Source organism: Somniosus microcephalus, chromosome 11 (assembly GCF_052327205.1).
Source record: "Somniosus microcephalus isolate GS21.2 chromosome 11, FLI_Smic_1.0, whole genome shotgun sequence".
Taxonomy (NCBI): Eukaryota; Metazoa; Chordata; class Chondrichthyes; order Squaliformes; family Somniosidae; genus Somniosus; species Somniosus microcephalus.
Window position 1 is genome coordinate 207,178,283 of NC_140997.1, and position 13,603 is coordinate 207,191,885.

Sequence of the window (13,603 nt, forward strand, 5' to 3'; positions counted from 1 at the left end):
AAGGGAAGTGTCAGCAACAGTCATTATGCAAAGAAAAGGGAAGGAAAGCCAGATAGAAAGGTAGCAATAGGGTACCAGGCTGGAAACTACAGACTGGGCATTATGACTGAGGGAGAGCTGGCTGGATATCGTGAGGGCCCCTTAATAATTTTTCATAATGATCTTCCGCCAAGACCAGAGGAGTTATTCTAATTGTTAATGAAAGAAAATTGTAAAAGCCCCTCCTCATTCCATCAAACTGGCCCTGTCTCAATTGTTTTGTTAGTGTTGCCTGTTCATTGACTTGGGGATCAGAGGAATTACTATCCATTCCGGATTTATCCTATTGAAACCTTGGTGACAATAATGGGAGTAAAAAAAATCACGGCCGTGATCATGTATCCCACGAAATAGGACGCCAGCTGTGTGTTTTCACAGCTATAGGGGGCGGATTTTCAAAAATGTTTCTATCCCGTTTTCTCTTCACTGCTGCACCCTTTTAAGAAAACAGCATTCATCATTTCAGAGTCTGATGGCTGAATACTGCTGGCAAAATACTCAAAATAATGGGGTCATCACAGGAAGGGCAACATAGCTGCAGCAACTGTCTACTACAGGCAATCAGTCCACATCACACATACACAATAACGTCTGAGGCATTGCGCAGGTATGTGTCTGGTGGCTGAACACTGTTTACAGGCACCAATGCAAAAGTGATAGAAAATCATTTTTGACAGATCTTCAGAGGTAAGTTTTTAAACTGCTATTACATTAGTCTGGCTTTGCTCCAGTAAGCATTCAGTACCGCTTTCAAATTGGTATAGAGTTGCAAGTAAAACAGGATAATACAATTTCTAGCCAGCCAATACAACAGTTTATCTAAACCGGTTTCGGTAAAAAAATTATTTTCTCCTTACTGAGCTTAAATTACGAAAAACATGTAACATGGCCAACTACCACCCATTTCGTACCCCTGCCAAAGTTCAATTTCACCATCATTGAATCTTAAGGCAAGAAAGGCTGCCATTCAGCCCATTGCCCCCATGCCAGCTCTCAAAAGGAGCGATCCACTTAGACCCATTTGCTCCTCTTTCCCCATGCCTATATCATTTTTTTCCCAAATATTTAATCACTTCCCTTTAAAAAGCTGTTATGGATTCTGCTTCTATCACTGTTTCTAGTCAGGCATTCCATGTCCTAACAACCCGCTGTGTAAAAAAAAACTCTTCTAACTTCTCCCTTCATTCTTTTCCATGTTAAACACATGTCCTCTGATTACTGACCCACTGACCAGTGGAAATAGTATTTCCCCCATTTACTTTGATCAAAACCCCCATCATCTTAAACAGCTCTATCATTCTCCGTTCCAGTGAAAAGAGTCCTAGTTTCTCTAGTCCTTCCTCATAACTAAAGGCTTTCATCCCTGCTGTCATTTTGGTAAATCTCTTCTGAACCCTTGACATCTTGCCTAAAGCAGGGCACCCAAAACTGCTGCTTCACCAAAGATGTCCTTGCAGCTGATTTCACCAGATTTCTGACTGAATTCAGGAGAAGATAAAACACAAAAATCAGTCAACATACTCATAAGGAAGTCAAAAAAATGTAAACATTTTTCAATACACAAATCAAAAGCTGGAAGCCTTGCCAGATAACTTAAATGTTGAAAACAGCCTGACAGGTAAATGATTGTTCGTTTTCTTACACAAGTTTTTTTTAAGCTTCTGGTAATTAAACTCTCCGCAATTCTGACTTCATCATATTTAATTATGTATCAGCACTGAATGTTCTGTACGAAGCTCGCCTGTTATGATCAATTATATATCAACAAAACACTCCACATCATTTGACTTCTTTACTTTAGTCCTATTGGACTAAATCAATGAAATAAAGCTCTCATATTTGCACGCAATTAATTAGCGGAACTTTGACTAAGAACAGAAATTATATACTGCAGGACCAAACCAGAGAGGGGGTTAAGGTAATAGACACTGTGTACGAGTGATTTTTTGCAAATTGAAAATGTGATAATTATTTCTAAGGACTGTAAAACTATTAATTACAGTTGATAACTTAATGGCCCTGACCACATCATCTATTTTAGATTAAAATAAACAAATCCCTGCTCACTCAATGATGCTGCCTTGCACATCCCTTTCTCATACTTCAATTTTCACCCCTTCTCCACTCAAGATATTAAAATACTGGAATACCCTGAGTGACCATTCAGCTCCTGGGCAGGGAGTACTGTCTGTCTGGGATGATGAATGTGGGACACAACAAAGTCCAATTCTGGCTTCATCTGAAACCACACATGCATACTTTCCAGCAGGATTGCAAACTGGTGCAGGAACCCTAACTAAACCTACAGCCCCACCCCCCACCCCACCCCAACTCAGCAGACATCTGCCATCTCACCACAGACCAGGAATAAACCCGTGGACCTTCTTGTCCTGTATGGCTCAGTTAAGTATTGACTTTACCAATTCTGCCGCTGGAGGAGTTGTGATGCTGTTTTCATTCAGTCATCTATATACCCTTGTAAATATTAAACTTCTCCAGTTAGTCTTTCACACTCAAGAAAGAAACAGTACACTACCATCACTAATGCAACATTCTCTACATTTGGTTTGTATTCCCTTGAGTTTAGATGGTTGAGGGGTGATCTAATCAAGGTCTTTAAAATGATAAAGCAATTCTATAAGGTAGATACAGAGAAACTATTTCCTCTGGTGGGGGAATCTAGAACTAGGGGCATAATCTTAAAATGAGAGCGAGGCCATTTAGCAGTGAAATCAGGAAGCACTTTTTCATATAAAAGTTAATGGCAATCTGGAATTCGTTCCCCCTAAAGGCTGTGGATACTGGGTCAAGTAAAATTTTCTAGACCGAGATTGATAGATTTTTGTAAAGGTATCAAGGGATTGTAAAGCAAAGGCAGGTAAATGGAGTTGAGGTACAGGTCAGCCATGAGCTCATTGACTGGCATCAGTCTGACGACTGCTCCAATGTATGTCTGCTCTACAAGACACCCAGCGAACCCAATATAAAAGTTTGACTGGTGTAAAACTCAAACTTGTCATTATGGTCCATTTGGATAAAATTCTATCGGTTGTACAGTACTTCATATCAATCCAAAATGTGTAGCTCATAAAACCCTGGATCTTGTCGTGTGCATTATTTAGGGAACTCTGTTTGCTGACAGTGATTCTACGCAGTCTCAATAGTGAAACAACCCGATTTACATTCAGCAAATTGTAGCCATTGCAATGAGTAAAATCATGGAACCTGAATTATCGGTATATTCTGAAGCTGTCTGGAGGAGATGAAATTCAAAAAATAATTATTACCACAATTTTACAAATGCTGCAGAAAACCGATTTCTGTAACATAATGCAGCAGGAAAGTGTGATGGTCCTCCACGCTGAGAGAATTAGGTGGCTCGACTGTCTCAATTTAGAAAGGTTCCTTATTTTACAAGGATCTGCTGGCCGCCAGAGCGATGCTAATGGGGAGCGTGAATGCAAAATTGGGTGGTCAAGCATACATGCACCCAAATCACTGGGCCAGCTTCTGGGAGATGCTGGTCAGTCCAACATGTCCCTCAATGTTATATATGCAATTGATGTCAATTGGTCCCACACTGAATTTCACATTGATCTTGTTAGCTCCTCTCCCCATAGCACAGCTTATCCATACAACAACAATGTGTATTTATATAGCACCTTTAACATAGTAAAACGTCCCAATGCGCTTCAAAGGAGTATTCTAAGACAAAACAAATTTGACACCGAGCCATATAAGGTGATAGTAGGTTTAGTTAGGGCAGGTGACCAAAAGCTTGGTCAAAGAGGTAGGTTTTAAGGAGTGTCTTAAAGGAGGAAAGAGAGGTAGTGAGACGGAGAGGTTATAGGCAGGGAATTCCAGAGCTTAGGGCCTAGGCAACAGAAGGCACGGCCACCAATGGTGGAGCGATTAGAATCATCGATGCTCAAGAGGGCAGAATTAGAGGAGCGCAGATATCTCGGGGGGGGGGGCGGTTGTGGGGCTGAAGGAGATTACAGAGATAGGGAGGGGCAAGGCCATGGAGGGATTTGAAAACAAGGATGAGAATTTTGAAATTGAAACTTTGCTTAACCGGGAGCCAATGTAGGTCAGCGAGCACAAGGGTGAAGGGTGAACAGGACTTGGTGCGAGTTAGGACATGGGCAGCTGAGTTTTGGATGACCTCAAGTTTATGTAGGGTAGAACGTGGGAAGCCAGCCAGGAGTACGTTGGAATAGTCAAGTCTAGAGGTAACAAAAGCATGAATGAGGGTTTCAGCAACGGATGAGCTGAGGCAAGGGTGGAGACGGGCGATGTTACGGAGGTGGAAATAGGCGGTCTTAGTTATGCCGCGGATATGTGGTTGGGAGCTCATTTCAGGGTCAAATATGACACCAAGGTTCAGCCTCAGACAAATGTTAGGGAGAGGGATGGAGTCAGTGGCTAGGGAACGGAGTTTGTGGCAGGGATCGAAAATAATGGCCCAGTAATTCCTTTCCAAACGCGTGAGTACGGTCGGGGTACTCACGCGTCTGGCCGGAGGAAATGCCGGTTTTCAGCATGCACAGCGCATGCGGGGAAAACCGGCATTTCCTGTCCTCTGAACGAAGGGGATCAGAGGCAGAACGCGTGCGACTGCACAGGCAGCGCGTGCGCAGTAAAATTCCTTTTTTTTTTCAAAGTTGTGCGCGTGTAAAGGCCTCCGGTCTTTACGCATGGAAAAACAAGACGTAAGTATGTCGTTTTTCAGGTAAGTGGGCTTTTAGTACAATGTAGAATTTTTTTTTCCACAGGTTTGTTATTTTTAAAGAATTTACAGGGTGGTAAGTTTAGTTTTAGACCCTATTTTTTAAAAATTTATTTTTTTCAAAAAATTGATTAGTTGTTTAAAACATTTTTAAAAACTTATTTATAGTTATTATAATCAGTGGGATGTTTTTATAAATTTTATTTAAAGTTTAACTAGTGTTTTGGGCCCCCATAGTTTTCATGAGTTTGACAGTCTTTATTATCAAACTCATGAATGAGTTTCCCTTCCCCTGATTGGCTGCAGAGTGCTCACTTGATCCCAGCCGGCACATCGCACTAAGTACGCCGCTGGATCAGGTAAGCACTGTGCGCCGACATCTGAACCGGGCCAGTGACAGGAAATCCACTGTGGGCCAGGTTTCAGATGTCGGCGCGCCGGGTAAGTGCACATCGGGGGCTTGCACGCGTGGCAAACCCCCGACACCAAGTTCTGGGCCATTGGCTTCGGTCTTCCCAATATTTAATTGGAGAAAATTTACAAACTAGGTACGTGGGTGATTTTGTACATTAATTCCAGTCCCTGCATATGGCACATTTTTTTTGTAAAGACTTAGAACACCTTTTCCAGCAACCGTTTCACACACAGCAACAAGACTCTCAGGGTTCTTCCTCATTGTAATTATCTTGTGATTTTTGCAAAAACTGAGCTCATTTATTTTAAATGTATGGGGGAGCTTGAAGAAGAAATTGCAGCAAATGTTAATAAACATTTCCACGTCTGAGTGTTCTTACTAGGGGCATTTAGACGCTGCAGCGATGGCACAAGACAGTAAAACTTCAAGTACCCGTGTGATTTATTTTTGTGGTTGCTAGGCAGCAAGTATTTTGTTTTTCAACATAATGTTTGAAGCTGCTGTGGAACGAGCTCTATATTAAAATAAATACATTTTTTAATCATTGCAAAAGGCTGTTCATAAAATTAGCGAAACCTTCACACACATCAACATTGGGTGAGGTAAGAAAGACAACTGCCACCTATAGTACCATGTCCCACTGAGAAATCAACACCTTCAGGAAAAATTGAGGGGAGGAAGAAACCTTCATAGCAATGAAAAAAAATCTGCTATTGTCTTCATTCTGAAAGTACCATTTAAGTGATCGTAAAAAAAACGAAGATCTTGTTAGGCCCAGTCCAGGCCCTCTAGCTGGATGGAATAATGTTATCCTTTCTCTGACTGAATGAATTAGGGTGGCTAGTTCATCCAACTGCACTATCTTGAATGGAAAAACATTCTCCCTTCAGCTTTGATGAGAGAAATCAGAGCCATAAAACTGGCTAACTAATGCATGTAAAGTGAGTAACAAGAGGCATTTCTTCTTAAGCTTCGTCTTAGCTGTGGTGGTCTAATATTTTAATGAAATTAATCTGCCACCACTTTAGCTAACTACACTGGTCTAGATGTTCCTTATGATGGTTAAAGTATATTAACTGATTTATGTTTTTTTTTTACCTGATGCTAATATAACCGATTAACAAATGGTTTTGCTACCAGGGTTAACAATGATGGTAACTGCTTACTGATAATGGTGTGGAATACAGTTGCTAAGCTGGTCAGGAGAAACCCATGTCCTGACTTTCCACTCTACTAACCAGAGATCAATTTTATTTTGGCACTGGTGAGCTTTTTTTTGAATGGCCTGAATTGTCTGTGACATAGTTGGGCCCTGTCCATATCAGGGAGGACTCAAGTATCCAACAGCATTTCAGAGAGGGCTTGCAACACAAAAAATATTCCATTGATGTAACTCAATCCCTACTTATCTGTTTGAACTGGGATTCTAGGCCTATTTTTATCATTGGTTGTGGCACTATTTCTGGCCAAAATTACATATCCATGTGGTCAATTGAATAGTTTAATCTGGCGGGTTACTGTGAGTAGTGAAAAATATACAAAGTGCCAGGTAGGTGATAGTGCCACTGAGAGTCCACTAAGTGGAAACTCTAAGGCACTACATTGATTAAATGGATCAGAGTTCAATTGATTACACTATTTTAAATAGAGGCCAAAGAGAACAAAATATAGTCCCTGTCTACGCTACCATGAAGAGAAACTGTTACATTCTGAGGGAATGAATCCACGCTCCTAACTTAGCTAATATCTGAGAGGAAACCTTTTTTTCTGAGCCTTACCTTAGTGAGCTATGATATTTTGAAGGTAAATCCCAAGTGAAAAAAAATTAGACATTCCATAAAAAGGAATAATGCTCTCCCACTGATGAAGCAAGTCAGGAAGGATGAAAGCTCTGTTCTATGGACTAGCTATGGCCACTGTCCAAACTTGTGACTCAAGAGCTTAACCAAAGAAAACAGGAAAACAAATCATAAACCATTCAATTAGAGAAACACGTTACTTAAGAACACCCACTAAGCAGATTGGGGAAATGGTTCTCTTGTATTAATCTCTGCCTGCACCAACAAAAGCCTGGAAGAAATGCAAATTCTATCAAACCATTCCACGGGGGTAAACATTTCATAAAAAGTCAACAAATATTTTATGAGCATATGTTTTTTCAATATAGAATGAGGGAGTACTTTGAATAAAAATCAGTCCTCCTTGACTTTCCTTCACCTTTAACCACTTGATTGCTGGTATTTACTGAATACCTTTCTTTTAATATTTTGTGATCTAGAAAATTATCAAGTGCAACAAATCTGAAGTCACGCAAAGTAATCAAACTCATTTACATCTATTCTGTACAGATACTTGCTATGAAAGGAACAACAATTTATATGCAACATCAAATAAGGTACCGATTGCTGTCCTACATATAAGACAATCCCTCACGGGGATTCCTTCTGATATTCCATGATCTTGGGTATAACATTCGCTGCTTCGAGCTATCTTACCAACAGAAAGAGTGATTAAAACTGCCTCTGCAAAATGCTCTTCACTAGCACACATTTATATGGTTCCTAAAGGTAGTGTTAAAATGAGATTGTTACCATACTTTATATTTTTAGTATTGATTGAAATTGGCACAGTGAACAGTACATGTCAATAAGATTTATTAAGCTGACTTATGGCAGTATATTTCAAACCAGGCTATTCAGTGTTATACAAAATAAAGTTCACCTCTTGTTTAAATGCTGTACAAGCTTTAGACTCTCAATTAGCCTATCTCAATAATACACGCTGCAGCATTAATCCAAGAGCAGTTTTAGGAAATCGAATGCCGCACAATTAAACTGTTTCTGTAGATAATAACATGTTCTTGCTGTTTATATAGTGAGGATGATGCTCCAACTAACAGGCAACAATTAATACCAATCATTACTAGGCCCTTTAACATTCGTGCTAAGAAAATGCATGGGAGGGATCATTCCAACATCTAACGATTGTGATTTTGAATTTGGATTTCATTACATACAGCAATTGTGCAGGAAAATTTAACATTTATCAAATGCAAGATTCAGAATTCGATGACTAGTACTCTACAATATTTGTATCCCAGACATCAATTGCAGCCTATAAGAACTAAAATATAATCATAATAATGTTTAATGCTGCATAATCCTGATATTTCTGCCTCATATTTCCTGATTTTCTTCACTTATAGTCACATTTTGATGCACAAAGTTAGCAACTGTTCCAAACATTTAAAATAATCTTAGATTTAAGATCCATCAAAATGCTACAACTTAACTGTGGTTTATGTGTAGTCTTTGTTATAGAAAAATGGCACACTGGATCCACAAATCATACATGACCTTTAATTCAGTGAGTGATCGCTAGGTTTGGCACAGCCTTATTTACAGTGAGACAGACGGATACATCAAAGATGCAGAGATAGAAAGTGATCTCAACAGCAAAGGCTCTCAATACAGCCTGTCCTACCTCACAGCCGTCTGATACAAATAGCTTTCAGTCTTAAAGTATGGAACTGCGTATCACCTCAGTGTTCACACAACGTATCAAAACGATTCCTCAGCTGGCCGAATGGCAATAGGTAGTTTCCAGCAAAGATTCATAGCTATATTCTTGCTGAGCTTCGTGGAAGGCAGATTTTACTGAAGTGATACATTCTCAAGTTAGCTCTGTAAATCCCACTAACAATATTTAATGTGCTCCCTCACTTGCCCTTTAATCGTTTATTATAAATTGATTCTTACAGCACCAAAATATTGCATCATTCTAGTCAATCACAACCATGGGGGCAAAATTCCCCATAAGGGCCATCTGGGGCGCTAACTGTAAAACGTTTGAAAAGTTAGCACCCGGCGCGAATGATTCTGAACCTCACCTAAATTCCCTGGCATCGCCCCAGCAAGGGAGAGGGGCGCTATTGTCCTCAGTGGGGCGCTACAGGGGTGCTAACACCAGAGAGCAGCCGAATTTCAGGTGAGTTCCAAACAGATTTGATCACTCGCGCTGCTTCTTTGCTACTCTTAAAAGGGGAGATCCGATCATTCACCAGATGCTCATTTGCAGTTTTGCTTGCTTCGAGGAGAATGGACACAGACTGCAGACCCTTTTCATTGCTCTGAGAAGAACTGCCTAATAACCAACAAATCACACCCGAATGCAAATGAAGATTCCTTATTCAGCAGCAAACTCTGAAATCTCAAAAACGCTTCCAATAATCAAAAGGGCTCTTTGCTTCTGAGCAGCAATAAGTTTGGTGTCCTGGCCGACACAAACAAGAACCGGGAGTGGACGCCTTTAAATAGCGCTCCTCCACAGGCCTCCCGACTGGAAAATGCCTGCCGAACCTGTCGCTAAAAAACAGAGGCGCACAGGCAGGAGAAAAAACGGGAATTTTGCATTGGGAGCACTAACGGGGCGATGCGCCCGGAGATGACGTCACGATCTCCGGGCGCAGAAGATCGGGCCGAAAACCGGTAGCACCGCCGCTAACTGCCCGCCGAATTTCGCGGGAGGTGCGGTTATCGCCTCGGGGGGACGCAACACAATTTGCGTCCCATTAGCGCCTTCCATCAGAGGCGCAAACAAGGGGAATTCGCCCCCTATATGTTTTCTCAGGCAAAGAAAACTGTCTGACATTTTCTAAGAGCAAGCATTTGATAGTTATTCAAAGCCCAAAAATCACACCTTCAATAACTTGGGCATAATAAAACCGTTCTTGAATTTCCTTCTGATATAAACATTTCGTGAGTTGTCTTTAATTAATATAACCTCTAGACACCTGCTTCATTAAAATGTTATTCCTTTAATTACTTTCTGTGAATGATGAACGCTCATAACTTCATTCACGTATACATTAATCGGGTAATGTTCTCGTTTTTAGATACTGTTAATTGGATTTAGAAAGAAATGCACTTTTAATTCATTATTATATACTGAATGGAATAACTTAAGCCTCTTAATACGACCCCTCCCCGATCCACCTTCAAACACTAACATTCCACTAATTTGGATGCTGTGCAGTATGTGTAGATTGAACTTGTTCCTGGGTGTTTCTGTTAGTATAATGCCATTATCTAGTGTTTGATGTAACATTAGCTGTGGCTTCATGCCTGACTTATTCCTTCTTTGCAGCCTTAACTGTACAGTTCAATCCTAATACAAAGTACCAGAAAATGAAAACGCATACCTCCATATTTCATAAAATCGTACAGCACTAAAGGAGGCCATTCGGCCCATCGTTCTTGTGCCAGCTCTTTGAAAGAGCTCTCCAATTAGTCCCACTCCCCTGTTCTTTCCCCATAGCCATGCAAATTGTTCTTTTCCAAGTATATATTTGCTGTGCTTTTTACAACTTCTTTTCTACAAGTTAGAAAATAATTAGTGGCTATCTTTTTAGGAGTCTGTTTCTGTAATGATTTTGCCAGTTTATTCTATTTTAGATCAGCCTGTGCAGTACAAGGTTCTCAGAATGTTGTTAGTTCTTGAGCCATTTGATTCGGATTAGCAGTTTACCACTACTCCTGTGTCGACAAATATGTGAAAAACTTTCCAACGACAAATACAAAGACATCCAGCAACTAGCCTGGAGACAGCCTTGAATGCTTAGATCTCAACGGGGAAAAAAATCTTTCACTAGCTGCTTTAATTCCTCACACAGGGGAGGTTGGAGAGCAGAAACTCTGCATGCATCTCATGAACGTTCTTCTTCCCTCCTGTGAATACAGAGATCAATCTTTGCCCTACTATTAATGCCTCTCCGTGAAGGGCCATTCTTTGCTAGTACTGCAAACTGAAACAAAAGACACTTCAGGAGATATAATCATTGCTGCCTAGCTCCTTTTCCTGGGCTATCACAATGTAGCTCATTCCTTTTTTTCACACATCTCTTTTCCTTTCTTCAGTGTTCCTTTATGCCTCATTGAATCCATTAGGCTCGTTATAGTGTGCTTTTGAAAACCCTTCTGAGTGCAGCCAATGACAGAATCTGAGCTGCTGGCATCAGGGTAAGTAAGGCTTCCTCTGATGTGAGGGAAACTGGACAAAATGCAAAGGTAGAAGGCGTCCACAGCTCGCGTTCATTTTCCAATCTGGTTCACAATCGCTTATTTTTAATTTTTAACAGTGCTCTGTCTAAGTTGTCCATTAAACATTTTCAAAGTAACATTTCCAGCATTATTGCCCATTATTGGGGCAGTGATAGGTGGAATTAATATGCGTTTAATAACTTTGACTGTTCACTAAAACAGTGACTTCTTAGTAATCAAAGGGCAATTTGCATCTACACAAGAGGCAGTTTCTTCTGAAACAAAAGTTAATTAATACTGTAACTGAACAGTCCAGTCAACTCAAATGTGGAGAAGAAACCGCAACCAGGACCTTATCTGGTATAGGAAGGGTGGAGCCCACTGAAATATTCGTAAATTTAATCATTTGTAATTTCTTACATTGCAAGGAACACAACAAATGATCACAAACACAGTGGTGCGTCAGGTTCTGGTCACTGATATGGCAGCGTACTTAGTGTTGATGTTAATAAAGACAACGCCAGCCTACAAACCAAGTCCGCCATGGTTTTACTATCAATATCAATTTGATGTTAATCCTGCTACGGAATTCATTCAAACTGTTAACTTATTTTGAAACCTCAACAAGCTCAATTTGCTATCTTTACTGCAGCTAAACAAGCTGCAGTGGCACCTGCATGGACCACGTATGAGGCTGGGCTTGTAAACACACAAGTGGGGATTGGGGATAAATCAGGGCTTTTAGACTCCTGCATATTGATACGACTGGTTGCATTTTGTGTTGTTGTCACGTTAAGTCATTTCTAAATGTCTTACCAAATATGTTTCAACTAATTAATAAAAGTATAGGTACAAACTTTTATTATTATAAATTGCATCATTATAGCCTACTATATAATTCCCTACTACAGTGTAGTATTGTAAAAGGTTCTGATCACAACACTACTCCATCTCTTTCTGTGTCAGTTGAGTTATGGACTGCAAATTCATAAGCCTATTATATGTGGCTATCATTTGACATTGACTTTGTAACTTTTCTACGTTTTATGATATATACATTGTAACAAGGTTTATAAATAAAATACCCTATGCGGCATGCACATTATTCAATGTAAATTTAGAAGTCAAGAGCCAACTAAACCAGAGAGTCAGGAGATCACAGTTCAGCCTTGGCTCGCATTCACATGTGCCTGTTTTCAGTGAGCAAGGTTTGCCAGTGCTTCGCTGGGCGCTAGAGGGAACACTGTGTGGCAATGGGATGCTCCTTTTTGGGGCGAGAGGAAAAACTGACCTTGTGATCACTGAACAGTATTTATCATGGCCATGGATAAACACATATCTCCGACAATTATTCCCTTGCAGCTAAAGAGCTTAGCACAGCAGTGAAAGGTAACACCGAGCGTCCTATCAAATGCAGTGACAGCATTAAGTACAAGAAAGAGGCTAGTCCATGAGAAACCTATACACCAATTCATTGTACAGTACAAACTGGCTTTCTTCAGACCTAAAACTAACAGTGATGCAGTATGTAAAATATGAAAATGTCCTAAAAACAAAATCAATGTTAAATTATTTCTATGTATGTCAGAACCACTTTATATGGAAGTACAAGAGCTGATCAGCATTTTTATAAAACCATTTTATTTGGTGATGTTGAGCCAATTGGCTTTGCAAAGGAAATTACCCTAAACCACCAGTAATAACTGAAGGAATTACACAGCCAGCAGTAGAATTAGATACTATACTATTGATTGATGTCAAACCGCATTAAATACTATTGCTGAGGAAAGTGGATTCTTCCATTCAGACTATAAAAGCAGTGTTCAGATGATGCCTATATTTCTATAGTTTCGAATGTTAAATATAACTAAGTAGTTATGTATAAACTCACCTTTCCGGTGGACTTTGGTCCCTTCCAAATGCAGAAATAACAGATTATCCAAGCAGCAAGAAGACAGAGGGCCAGTTCCCATCGTATACTTCCAATATGGTCGATTCCACTTGATAATCCAAGCACTCTACGTCTGAGGATCATTAATAATATTTTATTACAAACCTCTTTAAACCAATCTTTTTCATCATGCTACAATACGCACCAGTTAGCTCAGTTACATTTTGTCAGTTTTTCATTTTTAGCAAAAGGTTACAAGTAGTTGGAAATAAATATGAACGTACATACCAAATGAGTAACTCTATATAGACAGTAAAAATTGCGTTTCGTATTTTGATAAAGTTACCACAAGTCACGAACCTTGATAACCTGTCTTTATCGAATTCTGTTATATTAACAAGTTAATTAGGTTGTTCCAAATCTAAAATCTATCTAATAATCCTGATTCCCCACTGTGTAATACAGCTTTTGGAACACAGAAAATTAGGATT

At 39.9% G+C, this 13,603-nt stretch overlaps 1 protein-coding gene across 2 annotated transcripts in view; it reads right to left on the reverse strand.

The window, feature by feature from the left end:
• Nucleotides 1–13,603, reverse strand: part of slc6a11b (solute carrier family 6 member 11b) — a 220,431-nt gene that overhangs the window by 178,643 nt on the left and 28,185 nt on the right. For both annotated transcript variants that reach the window (XM_086001774.1, XM_086001773.1), the window contains exon 6: nucleotides 13,113–13,245. In XM_086001774.1, coding sequence (XP_085857900.1) covers nucleotides 13,113–13,245 — 133 coding nt within the window. The remainder of the gene's footprint in view (nucleotides 1–13,112; nucleotides 13,246–13,603) is intronic.